Source organism: Macaca thibetana, chromosome 8 (genome assembly GCF_024542745.1).
Source record: "Macaca thibetana thibetana isolate TM-01 chromosome 8, ASM2454274v1, whole genome shotgun sequence".
NCBI lineage: Eukaryota > Metazoa > Chordata > Mammalia > Primates > Cercopithecidae > Macaca > Macaca thibetana.
In genome coordinates, this window is record NC_065585.1 from 135,278,236 (window position 1) to 135,294,256 (window position 16,021).

General features: G+C 48.5%; 2 protein-coding genes across 3 annotated transcripts in view; one reads left to right on the forward strand and one right to left on the reverse strand.

The window, feature by feature from the left end:
• Positions 1–2,633: 2,633 nt before the first annotated feature.
• On the reverse strand, positions 2,634–12,086 carry LOC126960726 (uncharacterized). Its single transcript, XM_050800336.1, has 4 exons — positions 11,970–12,086; positions 10,375–10,531; positions 10,152–10,273; positions 2,634–3,147 (listed from the first exon to the last, which is right to left on the reverse strand). Exons 1-4 carry the CDS (start codon positions 12,084–12,086, stop codon positions 2,665–2,667), a joined length of 879 nt encoding a protein of 292 aa, XP_050656293.1. The 3' UTR covers positions 2,634–2,664.
• The window catches only part of XKR5 (XK related 5), a 30,153-nt gene continuing 24,283 nt past the window's right edge, over positions 10,152–16,021 (forward strand). The window contains exons 1-2 of one of the 2 annotated variants that reach the window (XM_050801082.1): positions 10,152–10,590; positions 11,950–12,133. In XM_050801082.1, coding sequence (XP_050657039.1) covers positions 12,099–12,133 — 35 coding nt within the window. In that variant the 5' untranslated portion in view covers positions 10,152–10,590; positions 11,950–12,098. Of the gene's footprint in view, positions 12,134–16,021 lie in introns of both variants that reach the window. The other variant, XM_050801081.1, reaches the window with a different exon arrangement.

Here is a 16,021-nt window from a genome sequence, read left to right on the forward strand (position 1 = left end):
AGTTGCTCCAGGTAAGACCCAAAGCTGGGCAGCGAAGTCGGGCAGCGTGGGGGCTGCAGGGTCTCAGGCCCAGAGAATGGGGGTTAAGCTGTGTTTTGACAACAGCTCAGGGTCTAGAAATAAGTCATAAATCTGAGCATCAGAGAGAGGATCAAAATAATACGGACTCAGGGGAAATGCTTATCTTTCTTTTTTTTTTTAACTTACTGAGACATCCTCCAGTATCTCTGTAGACTGAGGGTTGTTTCCCTGGAACAAGCACCGAGTTCCCAGGGAGACAGTGAAGGGAATGAGCCAGGCTTTTAGGACAGCAGATATGGTTAGCCCTAGAAATAGGCCTTGTAGATAACTGCCTCATAGGAGACACCTGCCCCCAGGGCTCATTTCCCACCTGATTCATTTCTCAGCCTGGGAGAAAGTGCGGGATACAGAAGAGTGCTCAGCCTGGGAGCCAAAGCACAGTGTGCAGCTCCCAGCTCTCACACTCACTCGCAGTGGGCCTTCCTGCGAGTCACTGGGTTGTCCTCAAACTCAACTCTGTCTCTGTAAAACAGGAATAAAAACCCCCGCGTGGCACAGAGGGTTTCACGATGACACCTGAGGCTAAGCTCAGGCAGAGCCTCGTAAAGCATCACAGACATTGGAGGTACTGGCGGTGTTTCTGTTGCTGTTGCTTTCCGACTTCCGTTTTCTGTATTCTCTGCCTCCTCTCCCGCCGAGCCGGCCCACCATGCCGGCCTCCTGAGCCCTGGATGTAGCTCAGTGGCCTATGGGGTCCCAGTCCCCGAGTCCTGTCCACTCTTTCTGCCCAGTGCCTCCTGCTCTTCTATGCCCAGGGCAAGTAGGGGCTGTGCTCTGGCTTGTCTTTACACACATACGAGGTGGCAGAGATTCCTGTTATGGAATCTCCACCCCACTCTGTCTCTTTAGCAGGGACCAGAAGCTGGGGTGCAAGACGGAGCTAAGAGTCAGCATTTGGGGCAGATACTATGGAATCTAGCGTTTTTAAGAGTTGAGGCTGTCCTGCAAGCCAAGAACCACTGACAGCGTGGCACAGATTGACACAGACCACAGCGCGGGATTCACAGGGAGTACCACCCTCAGCTGAGGAGCTGAAATATACTTCCCTCTCCACAGGCAATGGCCAATGCCTTCCGAAACCCCTGAGTGCTTCCAGAATGGCGGTCAATGTATATTTTCTTGCACAATAGGGCAAATCCCTGTTGGTTCCTGTTACAGTGGAAGAAAAATGCAAGCCAGGGCCTGTGACGGGCTGAAGATCACCCGAGCACAGGGAGCCAGAGAATGAAATAGAACACTCACTTTAGCTCTAAAGATTCTACTGTGCTACCTCTTGAAAATAAATAAATGAGCAGGTGCTGGATTTAGGAATGGCGATTACGACGCAGAAGAGTATTTGGGAGAGACACATGTCTAGACGCAGAGAAGGAAGGAATACTGTGTGTGCATGAGGAGTAACCTCAGGTTACTTCTCTGAGTCCCGGACGCTGGAAGTCTGACATCCGGTTATCGGCAGGGTTGATTTGGTTCCTAGATGGCCGTCTTCTTCCTGCATCTTTGTGTGTTCATCCCTTTGTGCATGTGTGTGTCAGTATCCAAATTTCCTTTTCTTATAAGGACACCAGTCCTACTGAATTGGGGCCACGTTAACGGCCTCATTTTAACTTAATTACCTATGCACAGACCCTACTTCCAAATACGGTTACATTCTGAGGCACTGGGAGTTAGGACTTCCACTTAGGAATTCGGGTGCACACAATTCAGCCCTTCCCACGAGGCTTATCCCTGCATCTGCAGTTAGCTTCCAGGTCCATTGTGGGCTGGCTGCTACCAAGGCAATGCGAATTGTAGAGCCATGTGCAAGGTGTCCTGAGGCCTACGTTCATAACTGGCCCCTTCGGCTGCTTTTATTGGTCAAAGCAAGTCAAAAGGCCAATTAGATTCCTGAGCTGGGGAAACAGACACTACTAGCAGATGGGAAGAGCTGCAGAGTCAGATCACAAAGGGTCTGATTCAGAGGGGGATTCAGGGCCACAATGGTGGCCCGCCTCGCTATCAACCACAAAGAGTATCCAGGTTCCTTCTGCCTTACGTGCTTTATGTGTGTGTGAGGGGCTTAACGTAGCTCAGTGTGCCTTGGAAGACCCCGAACACTGTCTTTCAGGCAGAAGATTCTCTGACAAAAATCCATACGGATCAAAGATGTGCTTCAGAGCCCGATCCCAAGAGTTTGATCAAGCACAGCCCAGGAGCTCTGATGCCAGTGAAGTATTAGTTTTAAAATGTCATGCATGACTAGTCGTTGAGGGGAAAATAAGAATTTCTGGACTTCTTTATACTTTTCCATTTATATTGCATTGATTATTGGTTACAGAGAGGGACAGGGACCGAAAATATTTTCTGTTTCAAAGGCACCTAATGGTTTTCATCTCGACTTTGCCCATTCCTAGTGACCTGAAAGTCACTTGAGGTGATTGTGTATCTAGGGGCAGTAGTAGGACTGAAGGACGGGTGAGAGAGTGCACTAACTCCCCAAAAACCTCCTCCCTACAGCTACCCAAATAACATGCAAATATTGATAAAAACAAAGAATTTGCAAAACAAATGTAACTTCAAAGTCATTCCCCAAACCTTCTTCCAGCTTTATGTAAATCCTTCCTGCGTAGCCCCTGCCTTTGCCCACACAGTCCCCAAGCAGAACAGTGCCTCAGAGCCCCAACCAAATGTTCCTGCTCCATCTCCCGCAGCCCTCGCCCTCCTCGCATGCTCTCCCACACACACCTGCCTTACCCCTGCTGACCAGGAAGGGCCCTGCCCCTTCTTCACCTGGCTTACAGGAGCCCCTTTTTCAGAATGGTGGAACTGCGTCCCTTGTTTCTCTGTGCTCCCAGAATATGCATCGAAGCAACGCTGTTCAATCCTAAAGAGTGCAGGTGAGGAGAGCCAAAGAAGGGTCTTCCCGGCTACTGCCCACGGGGGGGATGCTGTCTGCCAAATCACCATCACTCTAGTCCCCAGATCCATTGACACCTTCAGCCCATGGGTGTGTATTGAGTGCTCCCTCTGTGCCAGGAGCTGGGAGACGGGGGTGAACAAGTCGGATGAAGTCCCTCTCCTCCGGTGCTCCTGTAGAGGGAGACGGTCAATGAGAAAATACACACATGAGCTGATGTAAGTGCAGGAAGAAACAGAGAGCAGGATGAGGGGGCGCAAGCGTCCAGGAAGAGGCCTGCGAGAGCCACCCACCTCTGCCCCACAGCCCCTCACAATCACAGGGTCCCCATCTCAATTCCAGCTGCCCTCACCCCACCCCATATACGCAACACACAGGCCCTGGGGAAGGCAGCCCCAGGGACACTGGGCCGGAACATCACAGCAGACAGAAGAGGAGTGGCCGCTCTGGGCTTCTCCCTTATTGCTACTGCACTCACGGAAGGCCTGTTTCCTTCTTTGTGCCTGGTGTCTGCCTTGCCCCAAGAGGAGAAAGAGAAAGGAAACAAAAATGGGCCTGCCACACTGCTGAGAGCAGCTCTTCCCATGTCCAGACACTCTCCTTTCACTCCACACACTGAAGTGTGCCTCTGGAAACACCGCAGCTTGCAGGAGATCCCGCTGGACTGGGGTCAGACATATCTTGGCTCTGTGCCTGGCTCTGCATCCAGCTCTGCCTCTACCAGCCGAGAAACTAACCTCTCTGGACCTCAGTGAGCACATACCTGCCCTGCCCACCCCACGGGCTTGTGTGCAGTAACTATGGAGAAAGTATTCCCAAAGCATTCAGAAGCTAGCTGAGATTTTCAAGTCCTAAGGATTATTTTAATAACCTTAAAATACATTTCTTTTCACATTAAGTCATCTTCAAACCAAATGACGTGGTTTGAAGACACAGGTTTTCCATTTCCTCTGTCCCAGAGTCAGAGAGCTCTGTTTAAACCTGCTCTGAGGGTTTGCAACGGCCGGTGCAACAGCGCAACCTACTGGCTGTTTGCGCTGGGACAAGACTAGACTGAGTTGCAGCGCTTCCTCGCTGCTTTCTTTCATTCATTCACTTACTTGTTTATTCACTTATTTATTCATACACCCAACATGCACTGAGAAGGCATTATATGCTAGGCACACTCTCATGATCTGCTATCTATGCAGGTGCAAACAAGCCACAGCCCTGGCATTACAGGGTCCGGATGGGCTTAAGGGAGGATTTGTTTGCATGGCTTGGAGGAGGGGGTGAGAAGAGCCCTGGCAACCATGGCTTTCTCCTACACACTGGAAGAGGGATGCTAAAGAAGTTGGGTGGCCCGACTGGCTTGTGGATCATCCCAGGGTTAGCAACAACAGAAGACACCAGTATCTTCCACATCAACTCCTTCAAGTATTGCTACAAATTTATAGAGCCAAAACATTCCTTTTACTCTCATTTCTAATAACGTACCCCTGGAAATTTATCTAAAAGTAAACATTCCAGCAGAGGACAGTGGAGGAACTATGTTCCACAAATGGTTATTGCAGTGGTATCAAATAAAACAAATAAAATCTTCAGCTATGTAGGATTTGCTAACAATAATAAGTACTATACAAATATTTGAATGTATTCCTGATACATTAGGTGTAAAATGCAGAATATTAACTTCAAGGCTCATTCTTATTTCATTAACGTAAGAGAAAAGATAGATAAAGATTAGAAAATGTATGCCCAACATTAAAATAATAACTGCCTTAATTATGAAGGCACTGTGTCTGATTTTTAATCAGACCGTACCACACTTAACCTGAACTGCTCTAATCACACCAGCAGTGCCAGAGGTCCCTGGAGCCTGGGACCTTATGTTTCTACTGAGGCTGGGCATTACCTAATTTGTAATTTTTGCCAATTGAAAGAAGTAATGTGATGTCAGGCCAGAAGTGTGGCTCACATCTGTAATCCCAGCACTTTGGGAGACAGAGGCAGGCAGATCACTTGAGGTCAGGAGTTCAAGACCAGCCTGGCCAACATGGGGAAACCCTGTCTCTACTAAAAATAAAAAAATTACCCAGGCACAGTGGCAGATGCCTGTAATCCCAGCTACTCATAAGACTGAGGCAGGAGAATCGCTTGAACCCGGGAGGTGGAGGTTGCAGTGAGCTGAGATCGCGCCATTGTACTCTAGCCTAAATGGCAGGGCAAGAACTTGTCTAGTAATTAAATAAATAAATAGATAAGTAAATAAAGCGATGTCGTTCACTTTGCAGTTTGTAAAATATTGATAGGTTTAAGCATCACTTAAATTATCTTCAGTTTGGGATCATTTTCTTGAGTAAATTGGGCCTTTTCAGGTTTTTCTCTTCTACAAATTGCCCTTTCCCCCTGTTTACTGAGATTGCTGCCTCCTCGTTTTTGTTGAAATATAGGAGTTACTTGCATATTTCATATAGTAAACGACTTGTCAGTTTGAGACATTGCAAAACACTTCTCCCACCGCATCTAACTTCTGTCCGTTAATGTCCACAAGCTCCTTCATTAGACAGAAGGCTTCAGTTGCTACACACAAAAAAAATGTAATCCATTTTTCCCTTGTGGTTTGTGTTTTGAGGTGCTTAAGACATCCTTCTCCATTACTAAATTATAAAAATATTCTGCTTTTTTTATACTTCTTTCTGTTAAGGTCTTATCTTTCATATTTAGATCTTTACTCCACCTGGTGTCCACCTGTGGGCATGTGCTAGGTGGAGATCTAGTTTTACTGTTTGGGATCTAATGAGCTCATTTTATCACACAATTACTAAACAATTTGTCTTTCTCCATTGATTTGTGGTGCCACTATTGGTCATATATTTTAAGTTCTACATATTTGTAGGTCAGCTTCTGAGCTCTCCACTGTGTTCCATAGATTTTTTTGGTCTGTTCTGTGCCAAGACCATAATGTTCTACAAATAGGACTTTTTCTTGATCTATCTTAATATTTAGAAGGGTAGAAATCCCTCTTTATCCTTCTTTTCAAAGTTGGCTAATTTGTGGACCTCCTCTCTTCATCCACATTTCAGAGTAAGTCTATCAAGTTTCATAAAGACCATGTTGGAATTTTTAACAAGATTGCATTGAATGTATAGATTAATCAGGGAAGAATTGACAACTTTATTAAGTTGTTTGAATCAAAAACAAGGAATATATCTACTCAGATCATTTCTTATGTTCTTTATTAGAGTTTAATAGTGTGCTCCAGACAAATCTTATGTATGTTTTAATTCCTCAGCACTTTATAGACATTGTAACTATTACAACTATCTTAATTTTTCCAGTTTTGTATAGTAGGTGTACAGAGAAATGCTATTGGTTTGTGTAAGTTATATTAGAAGGCCTTTTGAACTATTTTTTTTCCCCCTTGGGATGGAGTCTCAATTTGTTGCCCAGGCTGGAGTGCAGTGGTGCGATCTTGGCTCACTGCAAGCTCTGCCTCCCGGGTTCATGCCATTCTCCTGCCTCAGCCTCCCAGGTAGCTGGGACTACAGGCGCCTGCCACCATGCCCAGCTAATTTTTTGTATTTTTTTAGTAGAGATGGGGTTTCACCGTGACAGCCAGGATGGTCTCGATCTCCTGACCTCGTGATCCACCTGCCTTGGGCTTCCAAAGTGCTGGGATTACAAGTGTGAGCCACTGCACCCGGCTGCCTTTTGAACTATTTTATCAGCTTGACAAGGTTGATTGTTCCAGGTAGACAAGCATATAATCATCTGCAGAATCCTCTGTCTCACTCATCCCTTCTGCTAGTTACATGATCTTATTTCCTTCAGTTTCCTTATACATTAGGTATACCCTCCAACACAATATTAAACAGTAGTTGTAATGCTGAGCATGCTTGTCTTCTTATCTGTGAGCCACTGTGCCCAACCAAGAAAAATCATTTGATTATTTCAACACTACCACTTGGGGAGGCCGAGGCAGGCAGATCACTTGAGCTCAGGAGTTTGAGACCAGCCTGGCCAACATGGCGAAACCCCATCTCTACTAAAATACAAAAATGAGCTGAATGTGGTAGCACACGCCTGCAATTCCAGCTACTTGGGAGGCTGAGACACGAGAATAGGGCTTGAACCCAGGAAGTAGAGGTTGCAGTGAGCCGAGATTGTGCCTCTTCACTCCAGCCTCATGACAGAGTGGGTCTGCCTCAAGAAAAAAAGAAAAAAAAAAGATTTTTCTTGTTCAAAATGATAATGGAGTGACATTAAAGGATTTGTGGGTCATGAAAATTCATAGTAAAACCCACCGTATCATAATATTTTAATATATTTTGAATTTATCATTTTACCTAGGATTTTTGCATCTGTGCTCATCATTAAAATAATTTTCTTTCTACATATATCTTTACAAGCAAAACTACAGCAGTCTTTTAAAATAAGCTGGGTAAAGTTTGGTTTTTATTTCCTGGAGCAAATTATATTAGGTAGCAGTTAGTTGTTTAATTGTTTCTTGAAACTTTGGCAGAATTAATCTAAAACTACCTAGACCTGAACAGTCTTTGACTGCCAGTTTAATTTCTCCAATAGTCACTGGACTATTCAAGTTCTCTTTCTTTCTTTTTTCTTTTTTTTTTTTTTTTTTTTTTTTTTTTGAGATGGAGTCTCCCTCTGTCACCCAAGCTGGAGTGCAATGGCACAATCTGGGCTCAATGCAACCTCCACCTCCCGGGTTCAAGCGATTCTCCTGCCTCAGCCTCCAGAGTAGCTGGGATTACAGGTGTCCACCAGCATGCCCGGCTAATTTTTGTATTTTTAGTAGAGATGGGGTTTCGCCATGTTGGCCAGGCTGGTCTCGAACTCCTGACCCCAGGTGATCCGCCCGCCTCTCAAAGTGCTGGGATTACAGGCGTGAGCCACCACGCCTGGCCAAGTTCTCTTTCTTCTTATGCTAATTTGAACATGCTTTCACCATGGGACGTGCCTGCTCCCCTTTCACCATCTGTTATAAGCCTAAGCTCCTGAGGCCTCCCTAGAAGCTAAGCAGATGCCAGTACATGCTTCCTGTAAATGCTGAAGAACTGTGAGCCAATTAAGCTTCTTTTCTTATAAATTACCCAGTCTCAGGTATTTCTTTATAGTCATACAAGAACAACCTATTACAATACATAGGTATATACATGAATAGCAAAGAATGTCTCCTTGATCAGACATCGGACAGCCTCCTTCGAGCTCTCTGCACCACTGGGCTCAACCTGGGCATTCCTGTCTCTGCCCCTGCAGAGTCTAGTTTTAGCAGGGATCCTGCTAAGTCAGTTTAACCCCAATTCCCCACGCCGGGTGTCTGAACACCCTCCATATCTGACCAAATTCCAACACCTGCTCCACCCCACCCCCCCATCCCCCATGTGGATCACCTTGGCCCACCCTCAGCAAGAATCCTGTTAGGTCCGGGAAGCCAGAACCCCCACTTGATGTCCCCTTCTCGGTGACTTTCCATCCACCATCCCCCATCCTGCTCCTTGGTTATAAGTAAGCCCTTTTCCTTATTATTTTCGGACCCCAATCTCTCTCGCCTGCTGCAAGACCTCAGTGCAGTCCCTGACATCTATGGCGATGGTTCTGAATAAAAGTCTGTCTTGCCGTTTTTAAAATGTCAGAATGTGTGTGTATATATCTCTATATCTGTAAACATATATAAATATAGATAGAGATATCTCCGAGGAGAAGGTTTTCCAATGTGCAGTTTTTCTTCTTGCACGTTGGGATCTTAACCCTCAAGCAGATCTGGAAAAAGCTTTCATGAGGATAGAGCCTGGGATGGATTTGTAGGGGAGGTGTAGACCATGATGCCGGGTAACAGGCCCTGTGTTTTCTGGCCACACAACTGTAAGATCTCAAAAAGACCCAATCAACGATTCTAACCCAACTCTCTCTATATTTACTCAAACACAGTATTACTCCCTGACTAGTGGTTAACGGACTTGCTTTCGGCGGCCCCAGAGGCGGTCGCCAGTTTAGCCACCTCCCGAGGAACCTGCGCAGTCCCGACGCTCACCAAGCGCTTTCCTGCCGGTTACAGGGTTGGGGGCAGCGCAGAACCCGCTTCTGCCCTTATCAGGAGCCCAGACCTCAGCTGGGCTCCACCACCCCGTCCCCACCCACCCTGGAAGCCAGAAACCCTAAGCATCCTCCCTCCCTCCCCTGCTGGCCGCTACGAATAAACCAGACCTACGCTTCGCGCCTAACGGCTCAGGCCGAAATGCTACCCGCAGTCGGACCCCAGGCCGGAAACCTCCCCGACGCGGGACCGCGGGCAGGGGAAGGGGCGGGCGCAGGCTGCGGGGTCGGCGCGGAGGATGCACGCGGGGCTCCTGGGGCTGTCCGCCCTGCTGCAGGCGGCCGAGCAGAGCGCGCGTGAGTGCGGCAGCCCGAGGCTGTGCTCACCCCTGCAGCCCCCTACCCCACCCCGGCGCCGGAGCCGCACAGGCGGCCTATGCCTGGACCGGCACTGCCCGGGCCTGCGCCCAGCACTGCGCGCCGGTGACGCACGGTGGTAGCCACCCCACCTGCCGAGCACGTCCCCTTGTCCTTAGTGGATGCCCACGCATGCACGATCTCCCCACGGATGCATGATTTTCCTCCACCTATGCTCGGTCCCCCGCCCCCCGACTGGTGCTTGACTTCCTCCCGCCCCTGCACGATCCCCCTGCCCCACGCATGCAAGATCCCCTCGCAGAACCGGGGGAGATGTATCCGCCCTTCCTTCCATCACAAGCTTTGCAAAGTGCTGCGATGCCAAGATGTGCTGAGCGCAAGTCTGGGGGCTCCCGGGCTCTCCCCCGACTCCCCGCCGGCCAGGGGGACCCTGCGACTTGGAGGCTGTTCGCAGGAGGGGTGGCGGGAAGAGGGGGATAGGGCTCCGCATCCACGCGGCCCTGTAGGACAGCGACTCCGCTTCGGGGTTTAGGACAGGGCGGGACGCGGCCCTCCGGGGCCACCTCCGTTGAGGGGGGAGCCCAGAGCACGCCAGCCGCGGCGGAGCAAGATGGCCCCATTTTTCGCGCCCTTCTGGTTTAAATTCGTAACTCCTTCAGTGCCGGGGAGGAGCGTCTCCGCCCACTTCCGCCGGGCTCCCTGCGGACGCCTCTTCCGGGGCAGAGTCCCTGGGGGAGAAGAGGGGGGACCGTGGGGACGCTACCTCAGGACTTTTCCGTGAGTTCACTGGCGTCCTCGCTGGTCCGGCTGTTTCCGAGGCGCGCAGAGCAGGAAGCTCGCAGAGGACGCGCAAGCGCTCTGGCTCCGCGCCCCGGACGCGAAGGGCTGAGACAGGACCCGCGGGGGTCGGCACCCACTCCAGGTGTCCTCCCTTGTCCTCCAGCTGGGCGCGGCCTGGTTGTTAGCATTCTCCAGCCCTGCAGCACCCAAGGCTTTTTGTCCAAGGGAGGCTGCCGCAGGACGCTCGGGGTGGTAAGAGCCAGACCCAGCCTGGGCACTATGGAAGGGCTGCCTGAGCCCGGACCCCGCGGTCCAGAGCTGCAGCGTCCGCAGCTGTACCTCGGGGCAGTTTTCGCAGTTTCCCTAAAATCCGCGGCTTGTGTTCATTCATCCACTTAGAACTTTACCATTGGAAAGCCTAGGTAACAGTTGTGTGAAAGGATGCCTGTGTGCTGTGCCTCTACTAGCGCACCGCCTCCACGATCAACCTCAGGCAACCCTCAGGAGGGGGTGCTAGGAGTACCCGGGAGGCCCAGAGTTCCAGGCCAGGGAGTTCCCCATGTGAAAGTAGGAGAAGAGGGACCCCACAGAGCGAGCTGTGACCCCACAGGGACTAACGGTTCCGTAGTGTAGAGTTACTGACTGGGGAGTGCAGATCCTCTCTCCACTGTGTAACCGTACCCAACCACCATCACAAACAAACAAACAAACCAGAGCGGAGGTTTCATCGTTCTCGAGGATGCACAAGATGCTAGGCACTTCTCACATGTCGTATATTGCCCAGCAGCTCCGGAAAGCCCTGACACTGTCATTTAGTGCATGCCTGTCCCTGTTGCCAGAGGCTCTGCGGGCTCCCATGCTGCTCCTAGGAGACTCTTGCTGGTGATGGGGACACTGTGTTGGTTGGTTACTGTTTTTTTTGTTTTGTTTTGTTTTGTTTTGTTTTGTTTTGAGACGAGAGTCTCGCTCTGTGGCCAGGCTGGAATGCAGTGGTGCAATCTCCACTCACTGCAAACTCTGCCTTCTGAGTTGAAGCCATTTGGGTGCCTCAGCCACCCTGAGTAGCTGGTATTACAGGCACGCAGCCACCACACTTGCTAATTTTTGTATTTTTAGTAGAGAGGGGATTTCGCCATGTGGCCCAGACTGGTCCTGAACTCCTGACGTCAAGCGATCTGCCCGCCTCGGCCTCCCAAAGTGCTTTGGTTTTATTTTTAATGAGATTGTTAGGTGTGGCCACAACATGAGACACAGGAGAGACTCTGGAAAGCAAAGTTTGTTGTACTCACAAGTCCTAGGACAGGCACCATGGCGCACCATGCTGGGCCACAGGGCAATGTCACCAGCGTGGTAAGGAGGCAGGAGACAGGAACCACAGGAAGTTGAGGCCAGACCCTTTGCTGGGGCAGGGCACCAGCTTCAGATTAGCTCTTTGAATAATTTCTGTGGCTTTGGGGTATAAGGGTGGTGTCTGGTTGCCTGGCACTGGGCCCTGGGATGATTAAGGCAAAAGAAGTCCTCCTTTTTGGGGGTATGGGCCAGGTAGGGGAGGTCTGGCTCTGGCTAGATTTAGTTCCCATGTCAAAGGTAAGACCCTGGCTGGGCCCTTTGCTAACTCAAATAACTGCTAGCCTTGGGAGGGGCAGTCACTCCCCAGCCAGAAAAGTTTTAAGAGGTCAGGACATCATAACATCCAGAAAATGTTAAATTGTTTAAAATGCAGGTACCCGCACTCACTCCAGCCTTCCAATAACCTGCTTGCCTTTCCCCTTCTCCCCTAGGCCTCTACACCGTGGCTTACTACTTCACCACAGGGCGGCTTCTGTGGGGGTGGCTGGCCCTGGCTGTCCTCCTGCCCGGGTTCTTGGTCCAGGGCCTGAGCTACCTGTGGTTCCGAGCAGACGGGCATCAAGGGCATTGCTCCTTGGTGATGCTGCACCTCCTACAGCTTGGTGTTTGGAAGCGGTAAGAACAGCTACGTCTTTCACCTCTGGAGCACAATTGCACAGGTGCAGTGGGAGGACTCCTCTGTCCGTGTGGCTTCTGTCCTCAAGGTCATAAAAGTTCGGCATTGGGAAGAGGTTCAAAGCTGCCATAGCAAACCCCTGCTCTGATATTGGCACCCCCGGCTCCTGCCTGCACATTGTTGAGCATCTCCAACCTCAGGGGCGCTTTCTCTGTGCAGCTGTGACCTTACGAAAGGCTTTTTCTTGTCTTCAGCTGAAGTCCTGTCTTGCTGTTTTGATTTGTTGGTTGAGCCGTTAGTTCCATATAAAGCAACTTGCTTAAGGCAGTTCCATCTGCACACCTGTCACCTTAGAATAGGAAGGTGGCATAGCTTTAGTGAACCACAGACTAGACAATGAAGCCAGTCTGTTGACATTTGCTTCAAGACTTCGTCTCAGGAAAAAGTCATTTGGATGCCAGGGCTAGTTTTTTGTCTAAAGAAGTAGCCTGGGATAGTTCTGGGGCCTGGTGGGCTTATCCGTGATCCACAGACCATCTCAACAGGTGAGGGCTGCTTTTTTTCTACTTTGAGAACCTAGATTCAAGGAGCTATAAGAAGAGATGTATCCGTGAGTTTATATCAAGGGCACATTTCAGCTGTCAGCTGCTGCCTTATAATTCCATTGGGTTGATAGGGATTTTTGTTTTGTTTTGTTTTGTTTTTTGAGACGGAGTCTCACTCTGTCACCCAGGCTGGAGTGCAGTGGTGTGCACTGCAAGCTCCACCTCCTGGATTCAAGCGATTCTCCTGCTTCAGCTTCTCAAGTAGCTGGGACTACAGGCACATGCCACCATGCCCAGCTAATGTTTTGTATTTTTAGTAGAGACAGGATTTCACCGTGTTAGCCAGCATGGTCTCGATCTCCTAACCTCGTGATCCGCCCACCTTGTCCTCCCAAAGTGCTGGGATTACAGGCATGAGCATCTGCACCCGGACACAGGATTTTTTTTAAGGGAGAAAAATTCAGGGATCAGAGCAGCGAAGCCCTGCAGCTCAAGTGTTCATTAAATCATGGGCACCGAGAGTTGGAAGAGTGTTCAAGGGGTCATGGCCAATGCTGCTCTGTGTCCTGGGGGCTTATGCCTGCAAACTATTCCCAAGACTTTCTCAGGAGGCACTGAAATGAATGTTGAGCCCCACATGGTGCATCATTGCGAGCAGGGAATGATGCCATCCTGCCCAGAGTAGAATCTCAGCTAGGAGGTAGAGGGTGCTTCTGAGAAAGACTTAGAGCACCCACTCTCAATTTCACTGGACCCTCAGAGTTGGACCCTAAACCTCTAACAGCACCAAAAGCATATTTGCGGCCACAGGCATTTTGCCAAAGCTGGGCCTTTGTGTTCAAGCAGTGCCGTTCCTCTGAAAAGATAGGGCCCTTCCTTCCATGGGCAAGAAGGCAGGGAAGGATCTTTCCAAGGGCCTCGTAGGGTTAGAGCCTGTCCTGTGGCCTGGCTGCCATTGTCGTCCCCTTCCCTGATCGGCCCAGCCCAGTCATCAATCCATAAGGGCTCTGGGTCTTACTTGGCTTTGACCATCACAGTCATAAGGCATGAGCCCTCGAGGACAGAGGCCTGTTGAGTGAGTCAGCTACCATAAGTACATGTTTGGTAGCCCAAACAGAGAGGTAAGCCCAGGTGATCACTTACAGAAGCTTCCTGGGTAATGGGTAGACAAATCTGCCTTCTGAGGCTGTGTGGACCCTCAGGCCCCATGGAATCCACTGCCTCCCTCAGAGATGGGGACTGCCAGGGGACTGTGGTGTGTCCAAATTCATGCTGCTGGTATTTCACAGTGGACCCCACACTATCTTTCCCATGCACTCTTAATTTTCTTAAGTGATGCCATGATTTTCTGGTGTATATAAAAAAAACTAACTTGAATACTCAGGTATATACTAGTGAACTCATATAGATAAGTGAAGAGATACATGAAAATTATAAGTTAGGAAAAACCATTAGTCATGTATATTTATTCCTGTTTTTAAAAAGAGGTTAAGGTGACTTTAAAAATACACATCCTTAAAAGAACAAAAAAGAAAAGAAAAGAAGTGAGAAAGGCCAGGTATAGAGATGAAATGTTAGAAAACAAGATAGGGCCAGAATGCACAGTTATTGGAAGCGGGTCACAATTTGGCCCTAAGGTTTGTAACAGCCAGTGCAAGCATAAAAGCCGCAAGATTTGCAGTGTTTCTCAGGTTAAACATGAACCAAAAAACAGAAATTTACTTCCATGGAGGAAAGCTTTGAAAGTTAAAATAGACAGCAGTAGATCTAGCACGTTGGGTTCAAAGAAAACACTGAGTAAAGTAGTGTTTTAGTGAAGCAATCCAGCTTTCCGAATTGCAGTTCTGCAAAAGGACCTGTAGGGGGAGCCAAAACAATTGTGTTTTGCACAATTTTGAATTGCCTAAGAATATAGGTCCCTTTGAGTGTCCTGATAACAAAATACAAAAGAATCTACTAACTGAAAATCCAGTAAAACACAAAGTTACTTATAAAAATGCAAGGATTGAGGCCAGGCGCTGTGGCTCACGCCTGTAATCCCAGCATTTTGGGAGGCCGAGGCAGGTGGATCACGAGGTCAGGAGATCAAGACCATCCTGGCTAACACTGAAACCCCGTCTCTACTAAAAATTCAAAAAAATGAAAAATAAAAAAAAATTAGCCGGGCTTGGTGGCTCAGAGATAAGAAGACAAGCATGCTCAGTATCACAGCTACTGTTTAATATTGTGTTGGAGGGTATATACCTAATGTATAAGGAAACTGAAGGAAATAAGATCATGTAACTAGCAGAAGGGAAGAGTGAGACACTCATCCTCTGCAGATGATTATATGCTTGTCTACCTGGAACAATCAACCTTGTCAAGCTGATAAAATAGTTGAAAAGGCAGCCGGGCGCGGTGTCTCATGCCTATAATCCCAGCACTTTGGGAGGCTGAGACAGGCAGATCATGAGGTCAGGAGATCGAGACCATCCTGGCTAACATGGTGAAACCCCGTCTCTACTAAAAATACAAAAATTTAGCCAGGTGTGGTGGCGGGCGCCTGTAGTCCCAGCTACACGGTAGGCTGAGGCAGGAGAATGGTGTGAACCTGGGACGCAGAGCTTGCAGTGAGCCGAGATGGCGCCAGTGGACTCCAGCCTGGGCGACAGAGCAAGACTCCCTCTCAAAAAAAAAGAAAAAAAAGCAAGGATTTGGCCTGGCGTGATGGCTCACACGTGTAATCCCAGTGCTTTAGGAGGTGGAGGCAGGTTGATCTCTTGAGGCCAGGGATTCTACACCAGCCTGGCCAACATGGTTGAAACCCCATTTCTACTAAAAATAGAAAAAATAGCCAGGCTTGGTCACTCACACCTGTAATGCCACCTACTCAGGAGGCTGAGGCATGAGAATCACTTGAACATGGGAAGCAGAGGTTACAGTGAGCTGAGATTGCGCCACTGCACTCCAGCCTAGGCAACAGAATGAGACTCTGTCTTAAATAAATAAATAAATAAATAAATAAATAAATAAATAAATGCAAGAATTTAAGCCATAAGTGTATTCTTTTTAACGTTCCCAATAATACATACTATGTTAATTTTAAGTCTGACTCTGTTCAAGAGAACCTAACATTGGTGACTACTTATTTAAACAAAGACAATTACTTTTTCCACTTAGGTTTTTTACTTCCACTTTAATACTGTACATTACCAACATCTTTTTCACCTTTCTTTTTAAGCCCATTTGTAAACTCAGCCTGAGATGACAGAAGAATGCCTATCTCATCCTTCGCGTGCATCTTGGTTTAGCAATTTTTCTTTAGTGAAAATTCAAGGTTCTCAAAGGCAAAGTTAAGGTAAA